This window comes from Serinus canaria, chromosome 1A (genome assembly GCF_022539315.1).
Source record: "Serinus canaria isolate serCan28SL12 chromosome 1A, serCan2020, whole genome shotgun sequence".
In the NCBI taxonomy this organism is placed as follows: Eukaryota; Metazoa; Chordata; class Aves; order Passeriformes; family Fringillidae; genus Serinus; species Serinus canaria.
Window position 1 is genome coordinate 5,701,702 of NC_066314.1, and position 19,100 is coordinate 5,720,801.

The window sequence follows — 19,100 nt, forward strand, 5'->3', positions numbered from 1 at the left end:
GAAGCCAAATCTTAAAAACACCTTCTCCCCACTCCTGTCTTCCTCCCAGTCTTTATTCCTGAATTCTCCATCTACTGTCCCCAGTGGTGCAGGAGGACAGGGAATGGATGTTGCAGTCAGTTCACATTGTTCCTGCAGCTCCTTCCTCCTCAGGGTTGGACTCCTCACACTGTTCCTCTGCTCCAGCATGGGATCCCTCCCACAGGACAGAGTTCTTCACCTACTCCTTCAGTGTGGGTCCCTTTCCACAGGCTGCAGCACTCCACAAATTGCTCCAGTGTGGGTCTGTTCCATGGCATTTCCCTTCAGGAACAGGCTGCTCCAGACTGGGTCCCCCACGGGGTCACAGGTGTTGACAGCAAACCTACTCCAGTGCAATCCTCTCTCCACAGGTCCTGCCAGGAGCACTTCCTTCCTGTGGGGTCACAGCCTTCTTTGGGCATCCACCTGCTCTGGTGTGGGCTCCTCCAGGGGCTGCAGGTGGATCTCTGCTCCCCATGGAACCCTGTGTGCTGCAGGGCACAGCTGCCTCAGCAGGGCTGCACCAGGGGCTGCAGGGGAATCTCAGCTCCAGTGCCTGGAGCAGCTCCTGCCCCTCCTTCTCCATTGACCTTGAAGAGCTGTTTCTCCCACACATTCTCACTCCTCTCTTCTCTAGCTGCAGATACCAGTGCACAGGGTTTTTTCTCCTCCTTTACCAAGTTACCTCAGAGGTGTCACCTATGGGCCTTGGCCAGCAGCAGGTCCAGCAGGTCTTGGAGCCATCTGGCATTGGCTCTGTAGAATGTAGGGGAGGCTTCCAGCAGCTTCTCAGAGAAATCATCTCTTTATCCCCCCCCCCCCCCCCAAACCCATTGCAGTTTTATAACTGGAACCATTATACAAGAAATACCCAGGTCTGTTGAGCTCTGACAGGGGTTTTTGTTCAAAGCAGTGGCAGCCAGTACCTCCCATCAGGGTACAGTGATGCTCTGAAGTGGGGTGGAGGGGAAAGAGAAGCCTTCAAAGTGAGACATTTTATTAAGGAAAGGCTAAGAATATCACATCTCTGTCAAGTGTTTAGTCACACAAATTATAGTAAGATCAAAAGGTATAATTTATGCAGTACAATTCTCTTAATTGGCACAGAGTCTGGTGGAGCCAAAAAGGTGCCACTTGAGCAATTGTCCTGATTATTGGAGACTCATAGGAATATGCTTTTCAAATCTACATAAGAGGCAGGAGGATACTGGGGTCAGCATCTTTATCCTCCTCTGTCAATGCAGGATAATTCCCTGCAGTATTCTTCCTGTATCTAAATTACACATGTGATAAGGTTTCTGCCATTTTCCTTGAAGATTGTTTCCCAATCTAATAGATTTAATTATTAATTTACTATAAAGTGTCCTCTGCTTAATTTCCCCACTTTTGCCCAATTTACACACCAACCCTTATTATTGCTCTGAAATTAAGCCCTTTCCTTCTCTTTAGTGTTCCTCTCTTTGGAGTCTTAATATGACACCACCAGTCACATCTTCACTCACCATTTTACCAATCAAAACATTAGACAATGTCTAAAAAATGATTGCTGGTGATTCTAGGTACCCCTCCCATTTTTCTAGGGACTGATCTTCTGTACCTCTATGGGCCTGTTAAGCCCTTTAAGTTGTTTGTGAGCTGTTCACCTACAAACTGGGGAGCTGAGATGGCTAATTGTGCAGAAAACATGCTCTGACTCTCAGTCCTGATGTGCTCTCAGTGCTCAGGTTGACACAGGCTGGGTGTGTGGAAGATGAGCAGGGCTCTGAACCCTGCCATGCTTTCAACGTCCAACTGCAAATTCACTTTTTCTGGAATTTCTGAAAGACATACTAGCACTGTTAACTTCAACATAACTCATTTTGGAGTCATGCTGAGCAATAGAAGCAGAGGAGGGAAGCTGTAGCTCAGGAGTTTGTCCACCATCAAATCAGAGTAGTACAACTCCTTATGCAGCCACACTGTTTGCACGGATGAGGGATGTCATTTTCTGCACAGCTAGCAATCCCATCTGAAATTTCCTCTTTAGCAGCCATCCCAGTTAAATTACTCTGTTACTTATCAGGATGTAGAATTGCTGTAAGTTAAAAAAAAAAGTGGCTCAGCTTCCCTTGTGAAGAAAAACTGCTAGAAATAAATGCTTTTGTTTCTTCATGAAAGGTGCCTAGTCTGGGTGAAGTATTTTTAGTCACTCTGGGTGTGTTGCTGTTCATCTCTTGTGGAGTGACTGGAGTAACCAGAGGAGGAAGGTGGAAGCAAAGAGCATCACAGTGCATCTTTCTACCACAAGCCTAAGAGACAAAGCCTGTAATTGTATAGAGGGTTATAACACTAGCATTTAGGTTTAAAAAGGCCTGTTTTAAATGCAGTTAATTAGGTGTCACTATAGGACATGAAATAACACGGCACGCACGCTCTGCTGTTCTCAAGGCAAAAAAGGGAAGTTTATTTTCTGACTCGAGCATTTATAGATTTCCAATAGTGACAGTGGATTGGAGGGTGACAGTGCCACCTCTCCAATAACACTGGACAAACCAACAGTCTATCAAATTTCTCCTCCTCCATAAAAGAATGTGAAACAGTAAGTTATTTACAGAAAGTGTGTGAGAAAGTTCATTACAAGAATGTAAACATCAGAAGGCTTAGAAAATCTCCAAAAAATCAGGGTGACAATTAGGGTTCTCTGCTTACTCTGTATAAGCAAAACGCTTCTGATCTGGTGTCGTCATGGCTTTTGCTGAAGACCCCAGGGAGTCAGGGAGAGCGGATTTCCTCACAGACTGCTTTTTCCACAGACAAGGACACAGGTCAAACAGGTCCCACACTGCCAGCCTCAGACACCCACAGCAGAAGCACTGGTGTCAAGGAGGACGAGCAGAGAGGCTCTCAGGAGCACAGACCTGTAGTACTTGCCAGGAGCAGGCTGCATGCGAGTCCATTTGACTGTGCAACCCTTGTGCTGAAGTGATCCTGATGCCAAAGTCGTGTTTCTTTGTCCTCAGTCCCATTTTGGTGACGTGCCGAGCTGCATGCACTGCTGTCGTCGTCAGTGTCGTATAATACCAACGACTTTCGGAAAGCACTAATGAACAAGTGCAATTTCTTTTCTCTATTGTTGGGTTTTTTGTAAAGTTGCTCAAATGCTCTCAGGTATGGCGGCCCTGAACGGAGGACTCGGCGCTACAGGCCTGACGAACGGCACGGCCGGCACCATGGACGCGCTCACCCAGGCCTACTCAGGAATCCAGCAGTACGCGGCCGCCGCGCTGCCCACCCTCTACAGCCAGAGCCTGCTGCAGCAGCAGAGCGCCGCGGGCAGCCAGAAGGAAGGTAAGCCCTTCCTGCAGCAGACCCGGCCCGAGCCGTGCCGCGCGGCTCTTTCCTCCTGGAGGCTTCGCGGAAGGCCTCAGGCAGTCTAATCTGTGATTTCTTCTCCCTCCAGTTTCTTCCTGCTTGCCACTGTCACCTTCTTTGATGTCTAATGTGTTTCACTTTTCAGCCATCAAGTTATGCTTTGCCACCCATCCCTTCCTTGTATAAAAGCATTTACCACCTACCATATAAAAACCGCTAACAGAAATCATCCCTCTGTGGATGCAAGTTTGTCTTCTGGTTTCCATTTTCTGTCATAGTGGAGTTAATCTGATTAAGGTTTTGAGCTAATGACAAGATCCGTTTTCACTTTGAGTGGTTCTTTGCTTAATTGTGGGTCTTGTGAGGAAGCAGCTAAGTGGATGATTGCGCCCCTCTCCCCACACCAACAGCAAATAAACCTCAGGAAGTTATTGCTAAGAATAAATGAATACTAATTACAAGGTGTTTAGGAAAATGAGGCTACCCTTTTCCCCTCTTCCGTTCCCCTTCATGCTTCCCATGCATTTTCAGGGGGGTTGTTTCTGCTTTCATTGGTTTCTCCTGTCCTAATTTCCAGCTAATTCTACCAAGACAGGGAAATACTGCATGCTTTCTAAGACTGTATCTATGTTGTCACTACTGCTCTTGCCAAGGATAAGCTTTGGGAATAAACCTAGTATAATATCCTCAAGAGAAATCTTTTTTATCCTCTTTTGAAATAGTATTTTGTACTGTTATGGGATGTGTTTCCTAGGAAGACAAATTTGGCATTCCCCCAGCTGCTTATTGTATAGGGACACTGGAGTTAAAATGTATATTTTCTCTCAAGTCTTTTCTTTCATTTGCAGCTAAAAGCTTGAATTATTTAAAATGAAAGGGGATTTTTTCAAATGTTCAAATGGTTTTTTCCACATTTTTTGTTTTCTGCATTTATCTTTCACCTCAGGCCCTTTGGTCAGTGACAATAGAGTATTTGACCCCAGAAAAAAATTGTTTATTTGGTTCATTGCAAGATACATAGTCAAGGAAAGCTTGATTTTTTTCTATTTTAATTTTTCTCAGTTCAGAAACATTCAAATCAACTTTAGGCATATTTTTTTATTTTTATGAATTGCCAGCATCCTTTTTAAAACACAGGGTTTTTTGTTATATATCTTGTATCTGTTAGTAGGTGGTTAAGTTCAAGTGAGTGAATTCCAGTACTGAATACTGACAACAATGCTTTGTGTCTTACCATGATTTCTGATGGAAGAGTCTGGAGTGGTTGAGGATAAACAAGTACCAGAGAAAAATGCTACATAAATATTAAATGCTGAAGCACAGTGAACTGCCTCGTGCATATGCTCTTAAATATTATTTACCAAATTTTTTTCCCTACTATTTTAAGGAACATTATTTGCTGGGAATGGTAGTTTACTTGTGACAAGAAGAAAAAAATTCCAAGTGACAAGTTTATTTCATCTTTTTTTTTCCTGCCTCACCAGAATTTATTTTTTTTTTAAATCTGATTCATTTCTCTCCTCCTTTTGGGCAGACTTTGCTACCTTTTCCTTCAGGCTGAGAAAGAGCACCCAGCCTGATTCTGTGTGGGAGAGGGGAGGCTCCATGGCTCTGTTGCAGAAGGAACTCTGTAAATCTCATGAGCACTTTCCTCTTCCTCTCCAGAAAACCAAGGACATCCCATCTGAGGCACATTTAGGTTCCATTAAGCAAGGAATATGTAATAAGGCTATTCTAAGTGTGGTGTGAGCAGAAATGTTTGTTCCCTTTGTGTACCTCTTATGCTGCTGATGCCTGCTTGGAGGCCACATCTGGCTCCATCATGTATCACACTCTTCCTGGCATCCATTGCTCATTTCCAGTGTGCTGCCATTGAGCTAGGGGAAAAAAACAACCCATCAGCACTAGGATGAATGTTTTAACCTACACCTTAAATAATACATACCTCAAATCTTGTCTGTAAGGAAAATATTCAAAGCACCTCTGAGTTTACAGCTTTGTTTGCAAACTGAACTAAGTCTAAAGCCACTTAATTGCAACCCAACTGCTTAATTTTGAACTTCTTTAAAAGACTTGCTTTACAAAGCTTCTTCTAGGAGACAGATCTTTGTATGGGGAATTTATATTAAAAAAAAAAAAAACTCATTTTTAAAAGAGTCAGGACAAATTTAATTTTGAATGTCTTTTTCTCACTGACTTCATTGACTTTAAAGTCACAAGGTGTGCTTCTTCTTACTATTTTTATTACTATCTGCACCATTTTCTTGCCATTTGAGTTTAAATCTGTGGTACTCAAATCTGAGCTCACCTGCTTCCATTTCCATAAGTTCCTGCAACTGGAATTAAACTGACAAACCCATGCAGGTGTTGGAAGCAGCAGAAGACTCCTTGTGCAGTTCTTGGGGCATTTTGAGAGCCAATACATTCTGTACCTGTTTTCCTAACCTTAATTATACTGAAAGACACTCATGTAAATTGAAGAAAGAGGATGAATTTAACTACTTCTGTAGTAGAGTTATGAAATAAACACTTTTCAAAGTAAACACTTTTCAAGATGGGGTGCTCTCAAGAGCTGTATTTCAGCTGTGCTCTTTTGATGATCCACTTGCTTTTGTTCCTTCAGAGTTAGAAAGTGAAATGCTTTCTGACCACCAGCTTCAGTAAGTATTATGGAAAAACAGATTAAATGTAGCACTTGTAATAGCTGTTTTCATACTTCTTTTTTTTTTATTTATTTTATTTTCCTAAAGGTCCAGAAGGGGCAAACCTCTTTATTTACCACCTCCCCCAGGAGTTTGGAGACCAGGACATTCTGCAGATGTTCATGCCTTTTGGAAATGTTATCTCTGCTAAAGTCTTCATTGACAAACAGACCAATTTGAGCAAGTGCTTTGGTATGTCAAATTTAATAAATCCAACAGTAAAAGCCACATGCACTATACTGAAAAGGGGCCAGGAAAGAAAATTAGCAGCAATGTGAGAAATGTCATACTGGAAAATCATTCCAAAAATAATAGACTGTTAATCCTCAAATGAGCAGGAAGATGCAAAGACAAACTACTTCTAACTAAAAATTGGATACGAAAAAAAACCCCAATAATAATCTTCCAGTCTGACATCTCGCATGAATGTGTCAAGTACATGAAAATAATTACACCCTATGTGGGGGAATGTCATTTAGTATACTATTAAACTGCCTTATTATGGATACCTAATTATTCTCTATTGTATAGCTGAGCCACTTAAAAAAGCTCTGTGTTTAACCCATTGCTTCTGCATTACAGGAATTTCTTTCTTCTGAATTAAGTACAAGATTTTGCAATTAGTGACTGAATGGTGTGTACATGCAGTTCAGAATATTCTGCAGACAGCTGATGTCTAGCTATGCAGCTCTAGCTGTTGTGGGTGGGTTCCAGTGTGTTATGGAAGGTGGCATCTCCCTTACCTTAGGGCAGGCAGGGATGAAGAGAGCCTCACAAGATCAGTGTCAATTTCCCAGAAAATACTTTGAGCTGTCAGAAAATTAGATCATAGCAGAGGAGGAGATGATGTGTTGGTACAAAAATAGTTTTAGGGTTGATTAGGAGGGCTGATGTCTTTGGAATAGCAGAGATGCACCAGTTCAGTGCTTTGATGGAGTGGAGCAGAGAATGTCAGTATGTGGTTAACTTTTGGAGCATTGGTCTAATAATTATGGTCTTATACAAGACACAGTGAGGATTTGGGAGGTGGAAGGAATCTCTCAAAACATGAGTTTTGTAAGGGTTGATATAAAATACTGGAATTTTCTTTTAAGTGGCAATTCTTTCCCAGAGTAAAGGAATGCACCTGTATATGTGACAAAAGAGGAATGGACAGTACACTTGGAAAGTTGATTCAGTTCACAGAAACAGTGTGACATTCTTTCTGCATTTTCCCACTGTCTTTCAGTTCATTTTTGAAGCATTCACCTGTTTAGGCTTTACAAAAAATTATTCATATCTAGACCAGCATAGTCCAGACTGTGTCTGCAATGGGTTTAAGCAGTCCCTGAGGCTCTTGTAAATTTGAAAAGTGGACTTGAAATGGACTCTCCATTATCTGGAGCCAGTTCTGTTAGTATGTTGGGGGTTACAAAATCGTTGTTGAGGTCTCAGGAATCTTGATGAAAAGACAAATCAAGCTATTTTAATCAAAATGCAGCAATTGTGGTGACTGCTGAAAGAATGTAAATCAGTTTGGGCAGGTGGCTCAATTCATCAGATTGTTTCCCACACTTGCTTTTTGTGCATTTTCTTTTACTCTTTGATTACCTTCTCCCACATTTACCTGGGTTTGTGGAACACAATTGCCTAACTTAGTGATGCACCAAAAGTTACCTTCTTTAAGGGAAAATGGAGGTGTCAACACCCAATGGATGGAGGAATCCTCTCTCTTTTTGGTTTTAGGCAGCTTTCACTGATATTTCCATTTCTCAGTCTTCCTTCCCCGATACTCTGCCACCAGGGAGGGAGCTCTGCTTTAAAAACAAAAAGTAGAAGTGGCAGATGAAGCTGAGTTTTCTGATTAGTGGGCGACTATTTGGTGATGCTGAAAATCACAGGCAATGCCAGAATTAGGCCTCCTAGCTTCATGTACTGGCATAGCCTGCATGCACCTCCTCAGCTTTATTAGCAAGAATTGTCTAATTTTTATTTTGGTCCTATATTTGTGTTTCAAAAAGCTTTTTTTTTTTTCTTTTTCTGTCCTCCCACCCAAAAACTATGACAATACTGATGAAGAACCCATTTCTCTGCTGAATCATTTATGGTCATTGCACTTGGCACAGTTTGGGTTTGGGTTTTTTATTTGTTGGTTTGGTTGGTCTTTTTGCCCCTAGTAATAGTAATTGTAATTGTAATTGTAATTGTAACTGTAATAATTTGCACATGCTTAGGGCTTCCCACTCTGGAGTTTCCAATCTCCTGCCCAAAGGAGGAGGAAGTCAAATTACAGATGAGAACAGGTTGAACATCCAAAAGGTCTAAAGATTGTCCAAGTCTGTCTGGCAGAAATGGGAAGGTTTATTCTGAGTCAGTGATAGACAGTGATGAATCTTCATGTAAAACTGCTTCACAAAACGAAAAATTTCTTTTCTGTGCAGAAAAAGGACTTAGGCATATTTTCTTTTCTTGTCCAACCCAAAATGAATGCTCAAAGGATTAAATGGTGATGAGGATGACAGGACAGCGTGTTTACACCTGGAAGTGCTCTTCCATGAGTTCTCACAGGCTCCATGGGCTTGAGCTGATTCAGCAGATAAAGGGTTTCACTCTTCCAGCTTATCTCTTGCCTTTCATAAACATTACAATAAGAAAAATGAGATATGTAAGTAAGGCAGAGGAGTAGGACCCAGTTACATCAATGCAGAAATGCAGTCAGCCTTATAGCAAAATTGTTACTTGAATGATGAAAATTATTTATCCTGATTATAGAGCTACTCAAAGATCTAAAACAAAAATCAGAATTGTCCTGACAGGGTCTTTGAGAATTAATAAGCAACATCATTGCAACTTCATGTAACCTGTGGTTTAAAATTCAGACAAAAAATGATGAATGGGTGCAATCAGAAAAATACAAATAAAGGGAAGAAATTCTAGATTCCTCAGTAAGATTTATAAATGAAGGTTCTCAATAAGGAAGAAGATGAGAGTGTAACAAGCTAATGCAGGTATTGCATTCTGTGTAGAGACAAATTGTGAATCTGAATAAGAATTGAATGATGGGGCTGATGCCAGCAGTGTGCTTCCTTCTATTCATTCCACAGATGCCAAGTGACTAGTTTAGAACACTTGCTTGCTTTCCAGGTGGATAAAACTAGGTATGAAGGAAAGGAACTAGAGTGATGATAAGTTCATAGCAGTAATATGCACTAAGGAGGATAAAGTGAAGGTCAGGAAAGCTGTAGAGGGAAATGCTGAATTGTCAAGGTAGTCAGGAGTAGCTACACCTCATCTGTGGAGCATCTGCCTGGACAGTGCTACAGCTGCCCCCCAACTTGTGCTAGCTCCCTTTGCTATCCCTGAGGGAATCCTAGAGCTCATGGAGGGAGACACAGGATGTAGAGCTAAGATAATGACTGGAATCGTGTGAACAGACATGACCTCCTAGAACCAAGTAGGGGAAAGGAAGAAAGGAAGAGAGTGATGAAGCTCCTCAGGATTTGGCAATAAATTTAAGAGGAAATTATATCAGGGAGAAAGTGAGGAAGTGGCAAGAGTTACTAAAACCAAGGAAGGTATGGAGGAACATTTATTATCCCTTAAGGAGATAACAAATACTCAACCACAGGACAATATGGCATATTGGCTTTGGCCAGGAGAAGGTCTGCAGAGGTTTAAATGAGAGGTGGTTTTGAGTGGGAGGAACAGAAGCTAGCCTGAGCTGTCAGACAAGAATCTTAAATTGTTTGGTGAAGTTGATTTAAGGTGAAGCCACGGGATGATCTATGAAGGAGAACAGCTGGACAAGGATACCTTGATAAGGGGGGAAGATTTCATGCAGTGGGGAAAGCATAATAACACTCTGACTCTGCAATTGGAAGAGGGCAGCAGTGCAAGAGCCATAAAAAAATAGCTTAAAGTAGAGGTAAAAGAGGTTATGAATCCAAGTAGTACACAGACACTAAAATAAGAGCAGTGAATGAACAATAACAAGTGAATGAAGCTGGTTGAGGAAAGACAGGCACTGAGAAGCCCATGTGTTAGGACTGAAGACAAAGTGTGTGGCATCCCTGCTTTAGGAGAATGAGGGGATATATGTTAAGGCAAATTCAAGTGGAAAGAAGAGGGAGCATTTCAAAGCAGATGCATAGCAGCAGGCTGAGTGCAGTAATAATTAGCCCAAGCTGAGGCAGAGCAGCAGTTAGGTGAGCTTTGCAATTACAAGTGGGAGGCCCAGATATGAAAATGAACTTTGAGCTTCCAGAATCAGGGAGATTTGAATGTATTATGAACAGAACATTTTCAGTCTCCCAGGGAAAAGAAATCTGAGCCAGGCCAGCCATTCTGAATTACCCAAGCAAGCATTATCCTCCTAGTTAGAGCTCACATGCCAGGAGGAGATCTTGGAGTTCTCATCAAACCCTACCATTGTCTTTATGATGCTGCTTAATTTTGATGTTTGCATGCCCCTTTGGGGACCAAGAGATTGAATTAACTAACATTAAGGTACCCTGAGATCTTGAGCTGGAAGGAGCTGTAAAATTTCAAAATATTAATATTGCAACTGTCCTAGGCCAAGCCCAAGGAGATGAGTTTTCCATACCACACATGAACTTACACCCAGGTGTGCCAGTGGGTTTAGGTAGTTTGGGGGTTGATTCTGTAACCAGGCTTGCTGTTTCAGCTTCCCTTTTGCAGACTGGCCTAAATAGCACTTCCTAATAGGCTGGGAGGGATGTAATACTACTGAAAAGTGTTACAGTAATAAATATCTTCAGTCTCTAAGGTAGGTATATAAATAACAAAATGGAAACTGCATTGCACCAAAATTGGCCAACTGCATCCCAGCTAGTAAAGAAACATTATGTAGGTAAAGAGGAAGGCTAAAGGAAACTAGCGAGGAAATGGGATATGAAATGTGATCAAATAATTGAAAGCCAGGTGAATGTGTCAAATAAATAGCAATCATAAAATTCTAACAAAGTGCCTTCTGACACTTGTTCTAACCCAGAGCTGACTTTCTCTCCCGCCTGTGTTCTGTGTCTCGCAGGTTTTGTTAGCTATGACAATCCGGTCTCTGCACAAGCTGCTATCCAGGCTATGAACGGCTTTCAGATTGGCATGAAACGCTTGAAGGTTCAGCTGAAACGCTCCAAAAATGACAGCAAACCTTACTGATCTTAACCCCAGATGCTTACTGCTCTTATTTTAGCTTTCTTAGGGTAAGTCCCATGAGCAAACCTGTCCTCTGCAGGGGGGTTAAGAAAGAACATAGAGCCAACCTTCACCAAGGGACAGTTATTTTTACAGTTACCACTTCCATCTCCCCACTTGTCCTTACTGCACTTGGCTCCCATTTCCTTGCCAAGTAATTACTGAGTTGTGTTACTGTATTTTGTTTTGCAGCATAATTTATCTCCTTTTCGAAACAAAAATAAACGTCTTGAAACTCCAAACAGCACACACACACAGACACAAAAAAAATGTGCAATTTAACTCTGTGAACCCTGGTGCCATTAGCACACAATAAAAGTTGTTTTCTATGGATGGATCGTATTTTACCAGGGTGGCACCAGCAGTTTATAGGTTAAACAAAATGGCCTCATGCCAGTTGAAGCACTTATTTTGCAACAAAAATTGAAATAAGTCTTTCCACTACATCAACTTGTTTTTTGAGAAGATCTGATTTTTTTTTCGGTTCAAATCAACGTATTGTTATATATTAGTCTGATTTTACACTGGTCGTCTTTATATTTCATTTTTTTTAAGTTCTTGTTTTTTTGGAAAGGATTAATGTAAAAAAGATTTAGAGATCTGTTTCTAAAGCTACAGGGTTTAAAATAAAAAAAAATAAAATAAAATGAGTGACAATACTTGATGTTTCTTGAGAGATAAATTTAATAATAATAAAAAAAAGAAAGCCACAGGCCTGTAAATTTTATTTGTAAAAAGCATTTCTATTTTTATACAAAATTTTTACTGCCTCAGAAATAATGGAATTTATTTATTGCCTATTGTTAACTTATTGGATACCTAAAGAGCAGCTCTCTATGCTAGCTAGATCCTTTGAAGTAGTCTCTAGAGTAATTGTGCCAAGAATGGGCGCTTTTTCACTGTTGAACCCTCCACCCTTTGCAGTTCATGCTTTTATCCTCTTGTTTGTATTTGTCTGGTTATTTTGTTCGTAGTTTCCATTACCTAGTTTAAAGTTCAGTTGTCTGACCCTTTCCCTCCCCCCCTCCCTGTACCTTTCTGTTGTTACATTTGTAGAAACTGGTTCTTTCCTCTCTTTTTTCCCCAAAGAGGAATCCATTCTCTCTGACTCCTTTCAGATGGATTCTTTTGGGGTTCCATTGTGTTCTTGTTGACAAGTATTGTAAGTTAATGCAAATTATGTGAACAGCTCGTAGGCTCTACTGATAAAAGATTTGCATTAGTTTTCTCCTGCACCCATAAAAGTGATTTTGTTTGTGCTGCATAGATTCTGTGTAACTTTTTTCCTCTTCCTTGTTTTTTCCCTAGACATCTCCATGCCCGTTAGCCCATCGTTTGCCTAGCATGTCCCTGTGGCGTCTCAAAAAAAAAAAAGTTTCATCGTCCCGTCATTGTTTCTGATGTCTTTCTGACCTCACATCATATTTGGTTCTCCTACTGACCTAGTTTGACCTTTGAAATTTGCATGTGACCTCATCTAGCTATGAATTCTGGGAAGTCAATGTGAAAAAACATTGCTGCATTCATGCAAGACTGAAATTTATTATTAGATAAATTAATGATAGGATTTAAAAACAACCTGTGGCAAAATGTTTTTTCTTTCTTTCCTTTGGTTTTTTTTTCAGTTTTAGTTCCTGGTTTTCTTCTTTCCTTGGAGTTTTTGTTTCGTTTTGTTTGGGTTCTTTTGTTTTGGGTTTTTCTCTTGGTTGATTTTTGGTTTTGTTTTTTTTCATTTCGTAAAAAAAAAAATAAAAAAAAAACAGACTTGAAAGTATTATACAGGGATTGGCATTCTGCCTGGTCACTGGTGACAATAGCAATATGTGTCCAGAGGCACAGAATGTTGGTTTCTAACAGACTACTTCCAAAACAGTTTGAGAAATAAAACTGTCTGATTTTAAGTCTCTAGAGGTCTGTAATAGTTTTTACATTTTTCAGGCAGTGTAAAGTTTTTTGATAAGGCCATTTTAGGTGGCTCACTTTCTCATTAAAGTATATATATAGAACCACTTTTTGTAGATTAGTATAAGAAAATATTTACCCTGTTTTAGGGCAAATGCTACCTACTTGTGTCACCTTTTGCTGAACTGACTCACAGTTAGACAATCCATGGTTTAATGCACATGAAATTACCTATATTTTATACTGTTTCAATGTACAGAAGAAAGGTTACTGTAAAATGTGTTACGTTGGTGCTTCTGTGAATTAAGTTGTGGTTTCATCATGAGTCTTATGGTCTTAAGTGTTCTATGTTTATAAAAAGACAAGTTTAAAATTGGTTTACTTGAACAACAAGAACAAAAAGAAGATTCAAAAAAAAAAAACACAAAAAAAAAAGTTGTTTGCTTAAAAAAAAATAATTTCATGTGAAAATGAAAAAATATTCCAGAATAAGTTTGTGTTGGCTTGTGACGCATTGATGTCATTTTTTTATTGTGAACAATTTAGGTGTGTTTGTGTTCAGCAAAATGTGATCAGTTTTTCTTTTAAAGAAAAAAAAATCAGTGAAACTATAGTGCCAAATTCCAAAGGTACTTTCTTCCTAGAGCTTCAGTGTGTTTCTTGTGTGAAGTAATTTGATAACATGGGTATTTTATTATGTGTTTTGTATAAATCCCTAATATTTAAAGAAAAAAAGAGGTTAAAAAGTTTGTTAACTTGCTATCCTGTGGTCTTGTTGCCTGAAATTGTTATTGTTTGTTATTTCTCTTTGATGTTTTTTGTAAAACATTGTATAAGTGCCCATGTTTCACTTTTTTAACCACTCTGCACACATCAATGCTGTGAAAGCAAACCTCACTATGTATTTTCTTCATATTGTATGGAAACCTCTAAGGTGAGAAAGTTTTGAACTTTTAACCCTTTCCACCCAGAGCTGTCTTGAGTGTTAATACCTTTTATACATTCACCATTTTGCTGTTTATTTTTATATATATATCTATATCTATAAATATATATATACTTAGTTTTTTGTGGTTTATTTAATACATGGTTGAAATCAGAACAATGCACAGGGCAGATCTGAAGGACAAAAATATTTTACTGCTGTCTAAATTTCTTCTGTATCTATAACTAAAATTATTTAAAACCGTAATTAACTTGTGGTTTTCCTTTTTAGATTTTGGGGATTTTGTCTTTTCTTAAAGAGCTTTTAATATGCTGCTGGAATATGCTATTCAGTATTAATAAAATAAAAGAAAAAGAAAACAATTCTTTAATTATCTATTGTGTGAGCCACTCCCAACCAGGAGCGGTCAATCCACCATTTGAAAACCTTGAGGGAAAAAAGAAAAAAAGAATAATAATATTTTTGTAATTTAAATAAATGAACTTTTGCTTAAATCAGATGCACTAGATCTTCCTGGGTGAAAATTCAGTGTGCACTGCAGTTAAACTACTTTTTATGGATAAAGTTTACATACACTGTAATGTTTGGTGTTATTTGCCATTATTTGTCACGGCAATATACTGGCTTTCTCCTGCAGACACTCGTACAGAGAGGAGTAACTTGTGCCCATGGTCCATGGGAATATCTGTGTGACTGGTGTGGGTGTTTGCTGGAGGAAGCTCTTTATAAGGAGCCAGAAAAGAGATGCTGGTAGCCCTTTTCACTGCCTTGTAAGTCTGATTGGGTTGCGTTCCTACCGCACAAACAGTGACCAACAACCAAATTCGGTTCTTTGCCACCGGTTCAGCAAATTCATTGCCAATCCAATGTGTGTGAGCAGCAGTACCTGCTACAGGTCATAAAGTGCCATAACTTCTTCCACCTCCTAGTTCTATCTGGTTATATCTGAAGCCACTTAAAATTAAAAACTAAGCCCTATATGAGCAACATCAGCTGGTGCACTCTTGTCTCTCATCCCCAACTTAAATGCTTCTTTATGTAGAGCCCTGGGATGGAAAGGACTAGCCTCTAGTGATGCAAAAAAAGTTTCCTTCTTATAGCACATGCACTTATAAATAAATGATATATACTTTTCTCACGTTTTTACTACTGCTGGGGCCTTCCTACACCCTTTGAGGGCTATTTTGTACTACTTGCAGCAATTGTGCGTATTCAAAGTATCATCTCACGTACGTTATATTATATATATGTACATATATATATATATAATATGAGATCATCATTTGGATTGTTTAGAGACTGTTTCACTAATTTTTCTCATTGTACCCACCGTCTAAATTTCCAAAGCTTTTGTAGATGCCCTGGTGTGTCCTGTGGATTTTCCAGTCCGGTTAGAGTATTGATGCCTCTGGTCCTTGGGCAGTGTAACTTGACATCAGGCTGCCCTGAATTACTCCACAGGACATTGGCTTAGCAGTGGGAGACGAGGAATGTTTCTGTACTTCCAGGCAACTGAGATGAGACATTGCTTAGAAAAGTGTCCATCTCTGGAAAAAAAAAAAAATTAAAAATTCAAAAATAAAAAATAAAATTTAAATACAAAACCAAAAACCCAAACATACATGTCCTGGGAGGCAAATTATCTACCAGTTCTCTTTCAAAATAATGAAAGGAAAAAGCTGCAAGGGTGCAAGGGCCTAATAAGAGAGGAAGTAAAACAAGGGAAATTGCTTTACAAAATTCTAATCAAAAGACTAGACTAGTTGTTTTAGCAAACAAATTAGCTAATTGCAATGAAATGGCAGTCCTCAAAGGAGTAACAAGTTCATCTTTCTTTCACCATAGGGGTTACAGTTCCTTGGCTTGTGCTACTCTGGAATCATTTTACTGTTTCTGTTTTTATTATCTTAAGTGCTAATTAACAAAAGGAAAAAAATATCCTGTAGTTTCATTACCTTTTTGGATAATGTCATACAAAAAGAAAAAAAAAAACAAACCTATGTATTTGTGTTTTTTTCGTGCTGTGGGAATTGTTGTTTGTAGATTAATAATACTATCATTTTGTTTAGAATTACAAACTAGTTTTTAAGTATTGTCTGAGAAAAGCCAAAGTTAATGCAATCTAGTGGAAACTGTAAGACCATTTGAGTATTGTTTCTGTTTTATTGATGCATTTGGATTTTGTTGTTTGATGGAATTTGAGCCAAAAAAAAAAAAAAGAACAAAAAAAAAGGCAAAAAAAAAAAAAAGCAGGCTTTCCTATTTCTACAACTTGATTGTACTTATGCATTTTGTACCAGTGGAACTTTTTATACTGGAGATTAAAAAACAAATGGAAATTTTTGTGGCTTACTCTCGTGGGCCCCCTCGATCATGACTGATTTTCAAGTTTGATTTCTGGACGGTAGAAAGAGAGTTGGTTTTGTTTAGAGAATTCAAAACTTTGGCTTGATTTCTTTTTTTCCCTTTGCTTATATCTAGTGTTTAGAATTTTGTCTTAACAAAAGCGGTAAGTTTCACTTTTTATTCTGTATCGTGCAGTTACACAATAAGGTAATTAGAATTAGGAGTACTCGGTCACTTTGCGTGGATAAATGTATTAGTTAAAACGTTAGGGGTTTGCTTTTTTGCTGTTTAGATCAGAGTTTTTTCTGATTCTTCTGTCCTCATTGTGAACATAACCGTGTAGTTGAAACAGTCAGACTTATTTTTGTAACGTATGTTATTGTGTGATGCAGTTTTTTGCTTCTGTCTCCAATATTAAACCATTTTCCTAATACTTGTCTCTCTACTTTGTGTGTTGTATTGTTGGTGGTCATTCTGTGTTGGTAATACATCTGCACACCTCACTGTTTCACGTGCCTGTTTTTTTTTTTTTTCTCTATTTGTTGGTTGTGTACAAAAGATACAGTCGATTCCACCTAAGTGAATAGCTGATTGGGGGGCAAAAGAGGATTTGTACATTTTAGACATGTTCTGGTTTCTTTGATTCTTTTTTTTTTTTCTCTCTTTTCCTCCCCCTAGTCATGCCTTATCACTTGAAAAATCTCTTGGAGCAGGAAGCATTTTAAATGAGTTTCCTGCAAAGTCCTATTGAAGGTAGCTTTTGTTAGCCTTCAAACTGCAAAACCTTCTGCACACAAACACACAGAAGACACCTGAAAAGATTTCTTTCTCTTTTTTTTGCTGTGGCATTTCAGTCAGTCTGGAAAATGTGGATTATTGAGATCATTTCTTCTTAGTTGTTAAAAAAAAAAAATACTCTGCTACTACATTGCAGAAGCATATGAAACATTTAAGAAAAGGAGGATATAGCCTTGGGATTTTTTCCAAACTGCACAGTAATCTGATGGCATATGGCGTTAGTCAAACTCTCCCTAGAAACTAATCATGTCTTAACTAGGGCTGGGAGAGCCTGCAAAATCTAACCAGGTGATCAAGTTTGTTATGTGCAGTTGTACATACAATACTTTAAAATATATAGCAAAATCCAAGTGAGCACAGGAAGACTTTCTTACTAAAGCCAATGGACGTAAAAAAAAATTTAAAATTTCAAACAAAAAGGAGAAATAAATTATGGAAAAAGATCCCCTGTTGTTCCAATGGGTGATATTTTTGCTGTGGGCTTACAAAGAAGATCATTCTCAGCATTGGCTGATAGCATTACACAAATCTCAAAAGGGACTAAAGAAATACCATAGCACTTTTTTTTCTCATTATTTTTTACACTCAGCTCTTAGCTATTTTATTCTATCCTTTCCTATAATTTTTTCCTCCTCACAAGATTCTCTCTGCTCTCCCCCAACCGGTGTCTACCACGAAGAAATAAAAGCTGCAAAAGAAAAATCTATGTTGCTCTGGTTTACAAAAAGTCTCTTCTCTCCTCTGATCGCAGATACAAACCTTACAATTTGGAGAGGGGGGGGAAAAAAAAACAAAACAAAACCAACCAAACCAAACCCAAGGAGGAGAGAGAAGCACTGGTGAGTGCTCTCTGGAATTCAAGCCATACGCCCCCATCCCTTTCCTTTGTCCCACTTTCTGTGATGCTCAGGAATCGAAGACCACTTAAAAGTGCTCTTATGAGACCCAAACGACACTCCTCCCTCTTGTCTCCTCTCCCCTGGTCTTTCTGGCGCTCTGGCTTTGGCTCACACACACACACAGCCCCATCAATACCGTCCAACAAGGTCCTGGCGCACTGGGTGTATCCGTGTGGTGTCAGCAGCAACGTTGGGTCCTGCCTTTGGAAGACTTTTGAAATTTTCTGGTGGCTTGTGAGTTGGCCTGGTTGTTACTGCTAGATCTATTTTTCTGAAATTTTTTTTTTCCTTTTTTTTCACTTTTCTGTTTCCATGAGAAGCAAACTAGTGATGAGCCTGGAGTGCCCAATGAGCTCCAGTGCCATCCCACAGGGTCTGTTATCAGAGGTCAGGGGTCCAAGCAGCTCTAGGTTTAACCTAAAACCACAGGAGCCTGTAGCAGACAGCCCAGGCAGGAAAGCAGAACCTGATGGTCAGATTATATCCTGGGTCTTTGACACCTCTAGAGTTTATGATCTCGATTTGGATAATTTTGACACCAGTGGATTCAGTTAAGTAAGTCTTAGCTTGCATGATGGATAAATCAGAATTGCTCTCTGGGCTTTTTTAGCTTGCTGTGGATGTTTTCTTTTTTTTCTTTTCTCTTTTTTTCCTCCAAACTTGGTCTTAGGAAAGAAACTAGAGCTTTGTGAAGGGTCTTTTCTTCCAAAAATACAACTGAAAAAAAAGACTTATACTGCAGTTAGGTTTCTTTTAAATACTCAGGGCTGAAAGATACAGGGTTTTCTTTCTTTCTTTTTTTTTTTTTAATTTCAACAATGGGGTGAAAATGAGTTCCTTAAAGCAATGCAGCTGAACAGTTTGTCCTGCTTAAACACATGCTTTTAATTTCAATTATGTAAGGCACCTTGCAGTGTTAGCAAAATGTCTCTTTGTTAGCTA

The 19,100-nt window shown here is 39.2% G+C and overlaps 1 protein-coding gene across 8 annotated transcripts in view; it reads left to right on the forward strand.

The window, feature by feature from the left end:
• CELF2 (CUGBP Elav-like family member 2) overlaps positions 1–18,489 on the forward strand; it is a 376,846-nt gene extending 358,357 nt beyond the window's left edge. For all 8 annotated transcript variants that reach the window (XM_030238355.2, XM_050984875.1, XM_050984882.1 and 5 more), the window contains 4 exons: positions 3,169–3,348; positions 6,123–6,266; positions 11,104–11,275; positions 12,576–18,489. In XM_030238355.2, coding sequence (XP_030094215.1) covers positions 3,169–3,348; positions 6,123–6,266; positions 11,104–11,231 — 452 coding nt within the window. In that variant the 3' untranslated portion in view covers positions 11,232–11,275; positions 12,576–18,489. The remainder of the gene's footprint in view (positions 1–3,168; positions 3,349–6,122; positions 6,267–11,103; positions 11,276–12,575) is intronic.
• Positions 18,490–19,100: the final 611 nt, after the last annotated feature.